The sequence below is a fragment of the Schistocerca piceifrons genome, chromosome 3, assembly GCF_021461385.2.
Source record: "Schistocerca piceifrons isolate TAMUIC-IGC-003096 chromosome 3, iqSchPice1.1, whole genome shotgun sequence".
NCBI lineage: Eukaryota > Metazoa > Arthropoda > Insecta > Orthoptera > Acrididae > Schistocerca > Schistocerca piceifrons.
Window position 1 is genome coordinate 261,211,373 of NC_060140.1, and position 14,538 is coordinate 261,225,910.

The 14,538-nt window shown below is 41.3% G+C and overlaps 1 protein-coding gene across 1 annotated transcript in view; it reads right to left on the minus strand.

Moving 5' to 3' along the window:
* The window catches only part of LOC124788567 (ankyrin-1-like), a 192,145-nt gene extending 178,494 nt beyond the window's left edge, over positions 1 to 13,651 (minus strand). Inside the window, exons 1-4 of the mRNA XM_047255838.1 lie at positions 13,552 to 13,651; positions 461 to 607; positions 276 to 352; positions 61 to 165 (exon numbers count right to left, since the gene is read on the minus strand). Coding sequence (XP_047111794.1) covers positions 61 to 165; positions 276 to 352; positions 461 to 607; positions 13,552 to 13,651 — 429 coding nt within the window. The remainder of the gene's footprint in view (positions 1 to 60; positions 166 to 275; positions 353 to 460; positions 608 to 13,551) is intronic.
* Between the last annotated feature and the right edge of the window lie 887 nt (positions 13,652 to 14,538).

A 14,538-nucleotide genomic window follows, 5' to 3' on the forward strand; every position in this document is an offset into this window, starting at 1 on the left:
TAACATTAGTTTTAAAAATAACCCAACTTCTATAAAATTATAAAACAAATTGTGTCTCACCAAGAAGGGTGTATAATAGAATGGAGGCAAGGCATGGTTCACAGCTTCAGGGTGCTTTTGGAGTAACATAAAACACTGTTCTGCAGCTTGTCGTTGGAAGCTTCTCTGAAGAAAAAAAAACCATTAAAGAAGAATCCATTTAAAAGACGTGACTTTCAAAACTAAAAATTACATTCCTTTGTGAACAATAAATTTATTTCATGTAGTTCACTCACCATAGCTGACAGATGAATATGCATCAGATCTATATCAGGTTCACAAGGCTCCAAGTCATAATTAAACTCCAGCTTCTCTGGAAAGACAATGGAAAATCAGACAAATATCAGATATGTTGAAATTCAAGTGCCACAGTTATTCACAGTATGAGAAGGAAAAAGAACTGTAAGAATATAAAGCTCACTTTTTTTAACATATTTCCTCCAGCATAATACCACGACAGTCACTATAATAGAAATAAGACCAAAAACTAATGAAAGTAGTGTTGGTTCCAAATGAATATCTTCATAAAACATTGCAGAACTTTCTTCAGTTCTAGCTTTTAAGCAACCTGAAAAAGAAAAAATGGTTAACTCTACCTCTAGAGCACCTCTTCAAGGTGTGATACACCTTAATGAGTGATCGTAAAACATAAAGTATTTTAAAGATAATACAAAAACACAGTTTACTAGATAAGGTTTCTTCTCCTCTATGGTCACCTCTTGCAGACTGTCAGTGGCTTGCTAAGGAAATGAGATATTAAACTAAAGCTAGAAATATTGTAAACAGTAAACAACTGAGACCAAAAACACATTATTTACTTCATACATAGTAGGAATTAGTCGGATGTTCTAGCAAGAATGGCTGTAATGTAAAAGTATCATATCTAAGATAAAATGAACAAGAGAAAATACTTTACAGCATTTCAAATAAATAAAAAGCAGGAAAATTAATACAAGTTAATAAAAACATTGTCAAAAATACAGCCATAGTTCCTTGGTGACTCATGGTATTCTGAAATACAGTTGGAATATGAGTCACAAAGTAGCTTGATTTCTTATTCATACAACCGACATCTCACATTCCCTATCTAAAAAAATCTGTATAGTTGCCAGTATCTGATGAGGAATCACTGATATTAATAGTCATTGTTTCAATATAGACAGATAAACAAAAAGTGTAAGACTGTAAAACACTGAAAACATTAGGTTGTAAAGCAATAAGTTTTTATAAGTTCAAATTTTACAGTGTATAATATCATATACATCTATACTATGCAAGCCACCTTACAGTGGGTGGCAGAGGGTTCTTCCATTACCACTATCTGGTGCCACCGCCTTTCCCATTCCACTCATGAATGTCACATGAGAAGAATGACTATGACTCTGTATGACATCTAATTTCTCTAATTATCATTTCATGAGACAATTTTGTGGGAGAAAGTAATAAGTTTCTCAGCTCTTCTTGAAATGTAAGCTCTCAAAATTTCAACAGTAAACCTCTCTGTAATGCATAAACATCTCTTGTAGCATTTGCTACTGGAGATTGTTGAACATCTTGGTAACAAGCTGCTGCTGAGTAAACAATCCTGTGACAAAATGTGCCATTCTTTGCTGGATCTTCTCTCTTCTATCAATTCTACTTGGTAATGATCCCAGACTGAGGAACAACACTCAAGAATCAGTCAAACAACTATTTTGTAATCCACTTCTTTTGTGAGTGAATTAAAGTTCCTTGATATTCAACCAGTGCATCTCAGTCTCACACTTGCTTCTTCTGATATTTGTTTTTTGTGGTCACTCCATTTTAGGTCACTCAGCATGGTTACTTATAGGTATTTTACAGTAGTTACTGTATCCAGTGATTTGCCACAAACAGTGCAGTTGATCAGTAGTAGATCCATTCACCTATTTATGTACAATATGTTACATATATTTATGTCTGGGATCAACTGCCAGTTGTCGTACCAACCATCAGTCCTCTGCAGGTCTTCCTGCATTTTGCTACAGTCTCCTGTGGTTGCAATCTTCCTATGGACAAAGGCAACATCTGCAAATAGCCTCAAGGAGACTTCAGTTTTATCCCTCGATCATCAATTAAACAGTAAGTAGTAGTGGCCCTAAAACACACTCTTGAGACAGTCCTGAAATTACCTTTACGTTTGTTGATTCTGTTCTCTTAATGATGATATGTTGAGTTCTATCTGTAATGAAATCCCATGTACAATCACAAATCTGGTCTGATATTCGGTGAGCTTGTCCCCCCCCCCCCCCCCCCCCCCACACACACACACACACAAAACAACAGTGTGGACCCTGTATCAAATGCCTTCTGGAAATCAAAGAACATAGCATAAACCTGAGGACTTTTCTCTATAAAGTTTTTGTAACAAACACAGCAGCGAGAGGAGCATAACAAATCTGCAATGTGAAAGATATACTTTACAGGTGTGTACACATTACAATATTTTAGAAAGACAGTTTTTTAGTACCTAAGAATCCAGAATAAATACGAATAAATTAACCTGAAGGTGAATGTATAGTCCAATACAATAGTTGTTCATATTGTTTCTTTTTTATTTTAGATATGGGAACAATTTTGGGACATAGCTCTTCTAAATCAACTCAGCTGTATTATATGTAATTTTAAAGTACAGTGGAGATGTAGATGCACATGAAGCTGCACATTAGGACTCAAACAGGGGGAAACTCTGAGGACATGGTTCCCTGACGTATCATCTCATTCTGGAGTCACCATCTGCTATCAAGTTCAACTACTGCTTTCTTCACACAAGATATGAAAGACAAAAGCTCATGCTATAGATCTTGATGACTTAAGAATATAGACACTCATACACATTTTCCGTCATTAAATGTCACGACTTTGAAAAGACAAAGGATAGACATAGCTAACAATTGCAGATTATTTGTGTAACAACGCGTATTCATTTCTAAGAAGGATCTTTCACTATACTGTAGTGAGTGAGCTGAAAATGAGGGGGGGGGGGGGGGGGGGGGGGTACTACTCCTCCTCTTATACTGCTCAGTTGCTGTTTTATGTAATACTTAAAAAAAGCATTTATGTAACGTTACACAGAAAACTATCACTGTCTATATATTGGTAAAATCAAAACATATTTCATATGAACATTAGAGTTAAGTAGAATTCACATCCCTACAACTAAATATTCTGATAAATTGTAAAAGGTTGCCTTATGGTCCACCTCAAATTATATTGCTGGCACCACATACTCTATTTGCAGATAGAGGAGAGTAATGTGTTGCCAGCAGAGATGCTGTAAAAGCAGAATGGGTCAGAATGTAGAAGAAATGTAAATTAGGGACTGGATGTCACCTGAGTAACAGATCTGTCACAGACTTTTCAACCCTTCTAAAGCTGCCCAAATCAACTGATTGTGAAGTGACTGTGTAGTGGACATGAAAAAGAAACAACCATAGCCAAACCACCATTGAGCATTGCAGGGAGGAATCCCTTATGAGTTCCAACAAAGTGTCACTAGCAGCCCAGCTAACATAATGACTTTGCATAGGTAATTAAGAAGAAATGGCTAAAACTGTGTGATCTTAGGCTTCCCAGTGAATCAACTGTTTGTACTATTGTCAGATGTCCAGCTGAGTGTGGTCATTTTCATAACACAGTATTCTAAAAGTGTGCCTAGGCATCATCTTCCTGTAAGATGAGCATCTCTGCTGCACATCACACCCTTTATACTCTTATTTCCGCCCCCCCCCCCCCCCCCTCCCGGAAAAGGTGCCACATGCTGACTAGAGCCATCCCATCAAGGACAAGCATCATGAAAGTGGAAAGAGCTGCTATTCAGGAAGTACAGAATGATACTGAAATAGTCACTTTATCTGTGAGTAAAGGAAATGCCACTATACTACTGCTACTGCTAGAATACAATTGCAAAATGTATGGCCTAACCGAGGATCCAGCTTACAGAAAATTGAAGGGAGACCCAACCAACAAGGTGAAGAAGAAGACTATTGGATTTCTGCACAGGTCCCTGCTAAAGGAAATCATCAAGAAGCTTCGACCATGAGCTGCTGCTGTATGGCTTACAAACAGCTCACAAATGAGATGTTCCTCTACATCCTACTGTAAGCAACATAGGCACACCAGTGTACCAGCTGGTCAAACATCTAACAACGCTGTTAAGCCCCTATGTCAGTAAATGTCAGCACCACATCACATTGGGAAACCTGTACATTTCATTCAACTGATGCAAGAACTACTCCTCCATGACCAGGATCTTATGGTGAGATTTGATATGGTATCCCACTTCACTAGAGCCCTGCTTGTTGATTCCCTCACATTGATCAGGGAGAAATCTGACTCGACAGTGACTAATCTCTTTGAATTTGTCCTCACATCAACATTCTTTCTCCTCAATGGCAGCTATTGTGAACAAACGGATGGTGTCACCATCAGGTGCTCTCTGTCACCAGTTGTGGCAAACTTGTTTATAAAGGACTTCAAACTGAAAGCTCTGGAAACAGCTGCACTGAAGCCTACAAACTTTTTCAGGTATGTTAATGAAACATTTGTTGTGTGGCCACATGGGAGTGAGAGATTTCAGGAGTTTCTCGAACATCTGTACTCTCAGAACCCCAGTATGAAATTCACCATGGAGGTGGAAGATAATGGCGAACTTCCCTTTTAGACATCTTAGTCTAGTGCAGAACGAACAGCACTATAAGACACAGTGTGTTCAGGAAAGCCACCCACACTGATTTTTATCTCCACACTGCCTGCTGCCACTGTCCTTCACAGCATGTGGGTGAGCTATGTATACTGGTACACAGAGCCCACACAATATTGGACAAAGAAAGCCTACTATGGGAGCTTAAACACCTTGAGCACATTTTCAAGAAGAATGGATACAACGAGGGACAAATCTGACGTGCTTTCAGGCAGGAAGTACAAGCCCTGCAGACAGAAGCTAATGAGGAGGAAAAGACAATGGTATATATGCTGTACACGGGCAAAGCATTGGATAAAATTGGCAGACTCCCGGCTCAATATAACATTAAATGCATTTTCCATCTACCTTCAAAAATTCATTCCCTATTAGTTTTCGTGAAAGATGACTTGGGGCTCTGCAAACTAGGTGTTTACCACATTACAAGTAAATGCACTTAGGTATATATGCAGAACACTGCATGACCACAGGGAACTCCATGAAGTAGAAGAAATGGAAGTGCTAAGACAGAACTCGTCATTTTGGCATTTTGAGACTGTGTCCTGAAGGAGACTATTGAAATATGAGTGACTGATGGGCTGATCAACACAGACACTGGGTTCACTCTTAGCCAACTAACAGTGTCAGCCAGGAGTGATTTCTGTGTCTGATGCAGGCAACAGGAGGGACTGAAGGAGGAGTACTGCCCAGCTTCCAGCAGCACCGTCCCTCCAACCACTCAATTCATTGTAGCATGTGGCCAGCAGTGGAGGACAGTGTGGGGAGCTATAAGAGTATAAAAGAAGAGAGATGTAGCCAAGATGATCATTTTGCAGGTATCACCTGAAGATGAAATATTGTGTTATGAAAACAACTGCACCCAGCTGGACACCTGACAACAGTACAAATACTCCCTATTGTCAAGCAACTCCCCATAAGCCACACATTTCTGCAGTTAATGCTAAGTGATGCTTGACATGGTGTAAAGAGCAATTCCCCTGGACCGAGGGTGACTAGAAATGAGTGATTTGGAGAGATGAAGCACACTATACTCTTTGGCAATCCAATGGAAGGGTTTCTGTTTGGTGAATTCCTGGAGAATGTTACCAGCCATCATCTGTAGTGCTGATAGTGAAGTACAGAAGACTGGTGTTATGGTATGGGGTATTTTTCATGGTTATAGTGTGCTGCCCTTATTGTGCTTGAGAAACAACTTAAATGCAAAAACACATTTCACAGCATTGTGTAGTGTGTACAGTAGAGGAACAATTAGTAGACAATGACTGTATCAGCATGGAAATACTCCCTATCATTTTCTCTGGTTTTGATTCTTGAAGAAGAATGGGCTGCCATTTCTCCACAGACATTTTGACACCTCACCAGAAGTGCCTCAGCAGAGTTCAAGCCATCATAAAGGGATAATGAGGGGCCACATCCCCTATTAATATCCACTAACAGGTATCCAGATACTTCTGATCAGATAGTGTATATTCTGTGTTTCCAGCTTAAAAGGGATTTTACTGTGATTCTCTATGAAAAGAAGGTGAAGCAGATATGGCGTATTTCAAATGCCTGACTGAGATTTCACATAAAAAAGGTAGATAAAATTTATGGTGTTGGTTACAGGAGTATCATATCATTAAGATTTATGAAAGTATCGTGCTAGTAAGTATCTCATGTCAATAGGTGCATAGTTTCCTCATTGAAGTTTTGTGTAAGGGAGAAACTATAATTTTATGCAGAATTACTGAAGACTCATTATTGTGATGACTGTAATACTGATGTTCTGTCTGATACTGTATGATCAGGGACACATAGTTCTGCAGATGCCCCTGCTTTGGTTTGTATGTCATAGTATAAACCCCAGTAATATGAAAGGCGCAACAGCCATGAAAACCTCTTTCTTGTTAGACAAATATACCTATAGTGAATTAGATGCAAAGCTAAATGTAAATGATTTACCTTTCTGTATCCTCTGGATCCAGTTATGAGCCACTGACCAGCACCTTGAGTGTGGTGATCCTTATTAAGAACTGACCGAGTGATCTGGACTGCAAGTAAGAACATACATCTCATAGAAAGTGAATCATGAAAACCAACAAACTATTGGAAGGTACTATCTGTCCTAGCACAGCCAACTACTTCCAATTCAATTGCTGCTTTCAAAATGCTTCATCTCTGTGCTTCCTGTTATATACTGTAACTCTTGTATCTTGTCCAGATAACTACATCAATGCTGCCTTTCAAGGAGAAGGTCTCAGACATGACCAAATGACTCAGATCATATCTCACAGGTCACTTATCTACAACCTAAAATGAGATTCCTAGGACATTTTGGATCAATACTGCCACTTTTTTCAAAAACTACCCCTAAAGTTCATGATGCACAATCTGCTCAAAGTTGATGAGATCAGTAATTAATGTAATGTTGATCATTTTTTGTCATCATGTAAGGGGTCCACAAATGCCTATTTTATGAGAAATAGAGGAAATAAATTATTATGACTCCCACTTATGTAGCCATAAGGTACACTCAGTTCAGCAAAACCGCCACTGATGTACTAACCAAGGCATGTGGCTGGGGCGCAGAGGATGTGTGTTCAATTCGCGAATGCATCTTGCACCTTTTTTCCACTTGGTATTTTTGGTTTCTGATGACAATATGTTTAGCCCTTCAGCCATAAACTGATTATCATCATCAACTGTATTTTTTCCCTATTGAAACTGGTAGGAATAGGAGGATTAACAAAGTAAGGAATAAAAATGAGGTAGGCAAATAAATTTCTCAAACAGCTTGGATTAGTGAGGAACTAAACTTTAATTCTGCCTCTTTCACTCTCTCTGCTACGTGCTCTCACTTCATTTTCAACTGTAAGGTGGATGGACTTGTCATACGAACATTCAAAGCAAATGCACTTGCAGCACCAGGAAAATCCAATGAGTCCATTCTCCGTGCAACTACATCATTCCTTCCAAGATTCACCAGAAAAGAAACTTGGTTTACATTTAAGAATATTGCTTTTTCAGGAATTAATTTTGATGCATATCATGCATATAATAGCATCACCTGATAATGCAGCACTGAAAGTTATGATAATGCGTTGCATTGCAGAGCAGTCAGTACTGCCTTGTCTGCCGCCACTCAACTACCTTCCTGCTTGTGGTACAGTTCTGCTATACCCTTCACTTTAACTATGGATTACCACTTTTAGCATGCTGTTTGTTTATAACTTGATGTGAATGGTGGGGAGTGGCTCTAAGTCAGTTACCTTTCTGCTATGACTTGTCAAAGGGAATCTCTGACAACTGAGGAAGCATCTTCAATTGATGCCAAACCAGTTGTGACTTTTAACAAAAAGTATTTTACAGCTAGTGCTGATCATTTCATTCAAAATGTAGAGATTTGGCTGCAGTTGCCTACAATTTAAAATAACATGCTGTGTGAACTGTGTTCTGTAAGTGATTGTATTTTAACTATTCATGTATCATATCATCTGTGGTGAAAACTGGGTACTAGCCCAGCATTTGCATAAATGAGTGTGGTGAACTGCCTCAAAACCACACTCAGGCTGACTGGTGCACCAGCCACAGCAACAAATTTGCCACATGGATTCTACATGGATCTGGCTTGCCTTCCTGTCTTGCAAACTAGAGCATTGCATGCTATGCTATATGAGTAGTTAGCAACAATATGAAAAGCAACAGCAACAACTACAACAGCAACAGACCCACTTCAGATGATGGATGGAGCTGCAAACCAAGTTGACACAGCAACTGCTGATAAGTGAATAGGAGCTAGTACATCAGCCACTGCCATATCAACATTTTCAGCCAAATGCTGAGGAATGGGACAGCTACAACTGCCACTTCTCCCTGCCCTTCCAGGCATGTAATGTTTCTGATATGGTATTGCACCATGCATATCTTCTGTCTACTAATCCTTAATTGTTGAATTTGTTTTGCAAACTTAAACAATGGAAACTCCAGGTAGGAATATCAACAATGTAGGAAAAGACAGATTTTGAAAATGATAGTTTCTTCTCACCAAACAGCAAAGATGTTGCATTGCAGATAGGCACAAAGAAAAGACTGTCGGAAAGTGAGCTTTGTCGAAAATAGGCAACATCCACACATACACTCACTCAGATGCAGCTCACACACATATGACCACAATCTCTGGCAGCTGAAGCCACACTGCGAGCAGAATTGAGGGGTGGGAGACAGTAAAGTGCCACCTGTAAGAGCAAGCAGGGACAAGGTGCAGAGAGGGAAGGCAGCTAGGTGCAGTTGGGAGGTTAGACAGTGGTAGGGGAGGGGGTGGGGGGAGGGGGTAGCAGAAAAGGAGATATGTAAAAAGAAACGATGTGTTGGTGGAATAGAGAGCTGTGTAGTGCTGTAATGGGAACAGGGAATGGACCAGATGGGTAAGGACAATGACTAACAAATATTGAGGCCAGGAGGGTAACCGAAATTTAGGATGTGTTGTAGGGAGAGTTCCCACTGGTGCTTTTAAGAAAAGCTGGTGTTGGTGGGAAGGATTCAGATAGCACAGGTTGTGAAGCAGTCATTGAAATGAAGAACGTCATGTCAGGCAGCATGCTCAGCAACAAGGTGGTCCAGCTGCTTCTTGGCCACAGTTTTTCAGTGGCCATTCATGCGGGCAGACAGGTTGTTGGTTGTCATGCCTACATAGAATGCAGCACAGTAGTTGCAGTTTAACTTGTAGATCACATGACTGGCTCCAGATGTAGCCCTGCCTTTGATGGGATAGGTGATGCTTGTGACCAGATTAGAGTAGATGGTGGTGGGAGGATGTATAGTACAGGTCTTACATCTTGGTCTATTACAGTATAACAGCCATGTGGCAAGGAACTGGAAGCAGTGGTTGTATAGGGATGGACAAGGATATTGTGTAGGTTCGATGGGTGGTGCAATACCACTATGGGAGGGGTGGGAAGGATAGAGGGTAGGACACTTCTCATTTCAAGGCATGATGAGAGGTAGCCGAAACCCTGGTGGAGAATGTAATTCAGTTCCTCCACTTTGGGTGATACTGATTCACAAGGGGAATGCTCCCTTGTGGCTGAACAGAGGGACTTGGGAGGTGGCAGGTAACTGGAAATATAAGGCAAAGATCTATTTTTTACAAGGTTGGGAGTGTATTTATGGTCTGTGAAAGCCTCAGTGTGACCCTCGAACATTTTTAGGAGTGCTCGTCACTAAACCTGTGGCATCCACTTGCGGTTAGACTCTATGGAAGGGACTTCTTGGTATGGAATGGGTATCATCTGTTGAAGTGGAGGTATTGTTGGTGGTTTGTAGGTTTGATATGGGCAGAGCTACTGATGTAGCCATCTTTGAGGTGGAGGCCAACATCAAGATATGTGGCTTGTTGGGTTGAGTAGGAATGGGGGAGAAGGTGTTAAGATTCTAGAGAAATGCATATAGTGTGTCCTAAGCCTTGATCCAAATCATGAAGATGTCGGCAATGAATCTGGGTGTTTAAGAAGAATTCCTCTAGATGGCACATGAATAGATTGGCATAGGATGGTGTCATAAGGATGCCCATTGTTGTACCCCTGATTTGTTTGTAGGTGTTGCCTTCAAAGGAGATGTAATTGTGGGTGAGTATATAGTTGGCCATGGTGACCAGGAAAGTTGGGAAGGTAGTGTTCAATAGCAGCAAGGCCATGGGTATTAGGGATGTTAGTGTAAAGGAAAGTGGTATCAACAGTGATCAGCAGGGTACTGTCTGGTAAAAGTACAGGAACTGTGGACAGTTGCTGGAGGAAATGGTTGGTATCTTTTATATATGAGGGTAGGTTGCAGGTAATAGTCTCAAGGTGTTGGTCTACGAGAGCAGAGACTCTCAGTGGGGGCACAGGAACTGTCCACAATGGGAAATCCTGGGTGGTTGGGTTTATAGATTTTATGAACATGTAGAAGGTAGGTGTGCAAGAAGTGGTAGGAGTGAGGAGCGAGATGGATTCCAGGAAGAAGTTCCAGGGTGGGCCTAAGGAATTGAGAAGAGACTAGAGATTCTGCTGGATTTCTGGAATGGGGTCACTGTGGCAGGTTTTGTAGGTAGATGAATCTGACAGCTGCAGAGTCCTTCTGCAAGTTGACCCTTGCAGTTAAAAACAACAGTGGTGGTGACTTTGTCAGCAAGTAGGATTATTAGGTCAGAATCAATTTTTAGGTGGTGGATTGTGGTCCTTTCTGCAGATATAAGATTAGTTTGCATGCTTAGGGATTTGGGGAATGATAGTGAGGTGAGATTTGAGGTTACAAAATTCTGAAAAGTTAACAGGGGATGATTTGGGGGCAGCAGGGGTGGATCACCATGATCCACCTGCTACTAATCACCATGACCAACTATATATTCACCCACACTTATTTCTCCTTTGAAGGCATTACCTACAAACATATACTGGGTATGGCAGTGGGTACCTGCAGGGCACCATCCTATGCCAAACTATTCATGGGACATTTAGAGAAATTCTTCCTAAACACCCAGAATCCCAAACCCCTCACCCAGTTCAGATTTGCTGATGACATCTTTGTGATCTGGATCAAGGGTGAGGACACCCTGTCCACATTCCTCCAGAACCACAACACTGTCTCCTCTATTTACTTCACCTGGTCCTACTCAACCCAACAAGCCACCTTCCTCAATGTTGACCTCCACCTCAAGGATGGCTACATTAGTACCTCTGTCTATATAAAACCTACCAACCACCAGTAATACTTCCACTTCGACAGCTGCCACCCAGTCCATACCAAGACGTCCCTCCCATACAGCCTAGCTGCCTGTGGTTGTCACATCAGTAATGATGAGGGTCTCACTGAGGCTTTTATAGGCATTAATAACCCTCCCAACCTTGTACAAAAACAGATCTCCTGTGCCTTATCTATCCAGTCATCCATCACATTCCAAAGTGCCACCGTCCAGCCACAGGGGAGCATTCTCTTCATGAATAAGTACCACCCAGGATGGAGCAACTGAATTACATTCTCCACCAGGTTTTGACTACCTCTCGTCATGTCCTGAAACAAGAAATGTCCTACTCACTATTCTTCCCACCCCTCCCACAGTGGTATTCAGCCAACCATCGAACCTACACAATATTCTCCTCCATCCCTACACAACCCCTGCTCCCAACCTCCTGCTTCATGGCTCATATCCCTGCAGGTCCTAGATGCAAGACCTATCCCCTACATCCTCCCACTACCACCTACTCAAGTCCGGTCACAAACATCAGCTATACCATCAAAGGGAGGGTTACCTGTGAAACCAGTCATGTGATCTGCATGTTAAGCTGCAACCACTGTGCTGCATTCTACATAGGCATGACAACCAACAAGCTGTCTGTCTGCATTAATGGCCACTGACAAAATGTGGCCAAGAAGCAGCTGGACCACCCTGTTGTTGAGCATGCTGCCCAACAAGATGTCACAGCCTGTGCAATCTGGATGCTTCCCAACAACAGCAGCTTTTCTGAATCTTACTGGTGGAAACTCTCCCTACAATATATCCTATGCTCCTGTAACCTTCAGTCTTCATCAGTCATTGTCCTTACCCATCTAGCCCCTTCCCTGTTCCCATTCCAGCACTATACAGCCCTCTATTCCATCAACAAACCCAGTCCGTTTACTTCTCTCCTTTCTGCTTGCCCCCCCCTCCCCCCCCAGCCAGCCCTCCATCTAACCTCCTGACTGCACCTAGCTGGTCTACCCTCTCTCCATCACATCCCTGTTCCCTCCCACAAGCAGCCCTTTACTGTTCCCCATCTCTACCCTGCGATCCCTTCCGCTCTCAGCCACAGCCTTCTCCTTACTCCAAGCACCTGGTTGCCTCTTCTATTATGCGCTGTTGCTTGCAGTCTATCAGCAGCTGCCATAAACTGTGGTCGTGTGTGTGTGAGTTGCATTTGCATGAGTGTGTATGTGTGTATGCTGTCTATTTTTGACAAAGGCCATGTTGGCCTAAAGCTCACTTTTTGACACTCTTTTTGTTGTGCCTATCTGCGACTCATCATCTCTGCTATACGATGAGTAGCAAGAACAGTTTTCATAATGCTGTTACATTCCACCTCGGATTTTCCATTGTTGGGAAAGATGGACTGCTAATTACAGTAGACGCGTTAAACTTCAGACAGGCACAATTAAAAGACACTTACGTAGAGCTTCTGGCCACAGCTGTCAAGCAGCAAAAGAGAAACACACATCATTCATACATACTAGCAAGCACTTCCCATAGACACATGACCGACACCTCCAGCATCTCAGGCCAGAATGCCAATGCCAATGCATTCCAGCCTGAGATGCTGGAGGTGGTGGTCATCTGTGCATGGGGTGTGCTTGTTTGTGTGAGTGAATGGTGTGTGTTTCTCTTTTGCTTTTTGAAGGCTGTGACCAAAAGCTCTATGTTAGCGTCTTTTAATTATGCCTGTCTGCAGCTTAATGTGTCTTCTTTACAGTAAGTAACACTCTACCTTTTCCTACAGTGTTGGTTTTCACAAACTTAAGCCATCAGTAGATGCAGAATCTTTTGAATATTCAGAAATTTGTAGGGTATTTTCTTCGTACTGTGAAATAAAGTGTCATGTAGTTTGATCTTTTCTGCAAATACCGTTATATGTGTTCTGCCTCAAATTGTAAGCAATTGTTTGCAGATTGTCTTGTGAGACATGTATCATTCAGTTCACTATAGACAAGAATGTGCATTTACAAGCACTGTAGTTGGACTGTCTAGAAGAGGTTCTCAAAACATGCTAAAGCCCATGAGGTTTCACATCAGGTATAATGCTCACTTGAAGAACAAAATGGTTCTTCTAATGATAGCTCATACCATTCCCAAAGAAAATTATTTAACTGGGACTCAGACTGCTCAACTTCTAGTTGTATTAGCATTGTGTCTTCCACTCAAAGTTCCTCTCATTGCCACATCATATTAGAGGGATTTGAATGACCTTAGTAGAGACTGCACTAAGCAAGCTTGCCGCTCTGCACCCCATAGAGCTCATTCAGGTAACCAGTCTTCTGCATTCAATTACACATACAAATTGTCCCGATGGTTTACCCTGTCCCAATGTTCAAAGTGATGTCACATGCACTTCTAATGGCAGTGCCTTCACAAACACATATGCAGTTCAGTATGTAACAAGCTCAATGACATTGCTGCCATCTGCAGCAACTGCATGAATTATTCTGGGTCATGGCAAGTTCATATCATCTTGCCATATTTACATCCTTTTATGATGCAACCACAGAAAATGTGGATCACACTCACCATATCTAATCGCTCCAGTTACATTTCTAGTGGATACAGAAGCTAACACATCTCTGATAAATAAATGCACTTGTGCTCATATTGGATCTTCCAAACTGCTTCCATCTTATCAACATGTACAGCCAACAGCCCATGAACACTGTGAAGTGACAAACTTCTACAAGAGTGTCAACAGAAAACTAACATTTTACCTCTTGTTTGATATCATCTTCAAAATATTTTTGGTCTTGACATGTTTCATGTATGTGGCTTCCGGCTCGGTGATTCAGTAAACACGATTTGGGGTACTTTTGACAATGTTGACAGGTTATGTGATGATTTCTCATCTCTCTCAACCCTGGTCTTGGTTGTGCCACCATAACAATGTGCAGGCTGAATTGAAACCATTGACCACTGTATGTTTATTTCATGCCTGCCCAATTTCTGTCACACTTCATGACATGTTCAAGGCTAAAATGGTTTGTCTAGAAGTGTTAGGTATAGTGATGACCATTATTATTAGTCTATG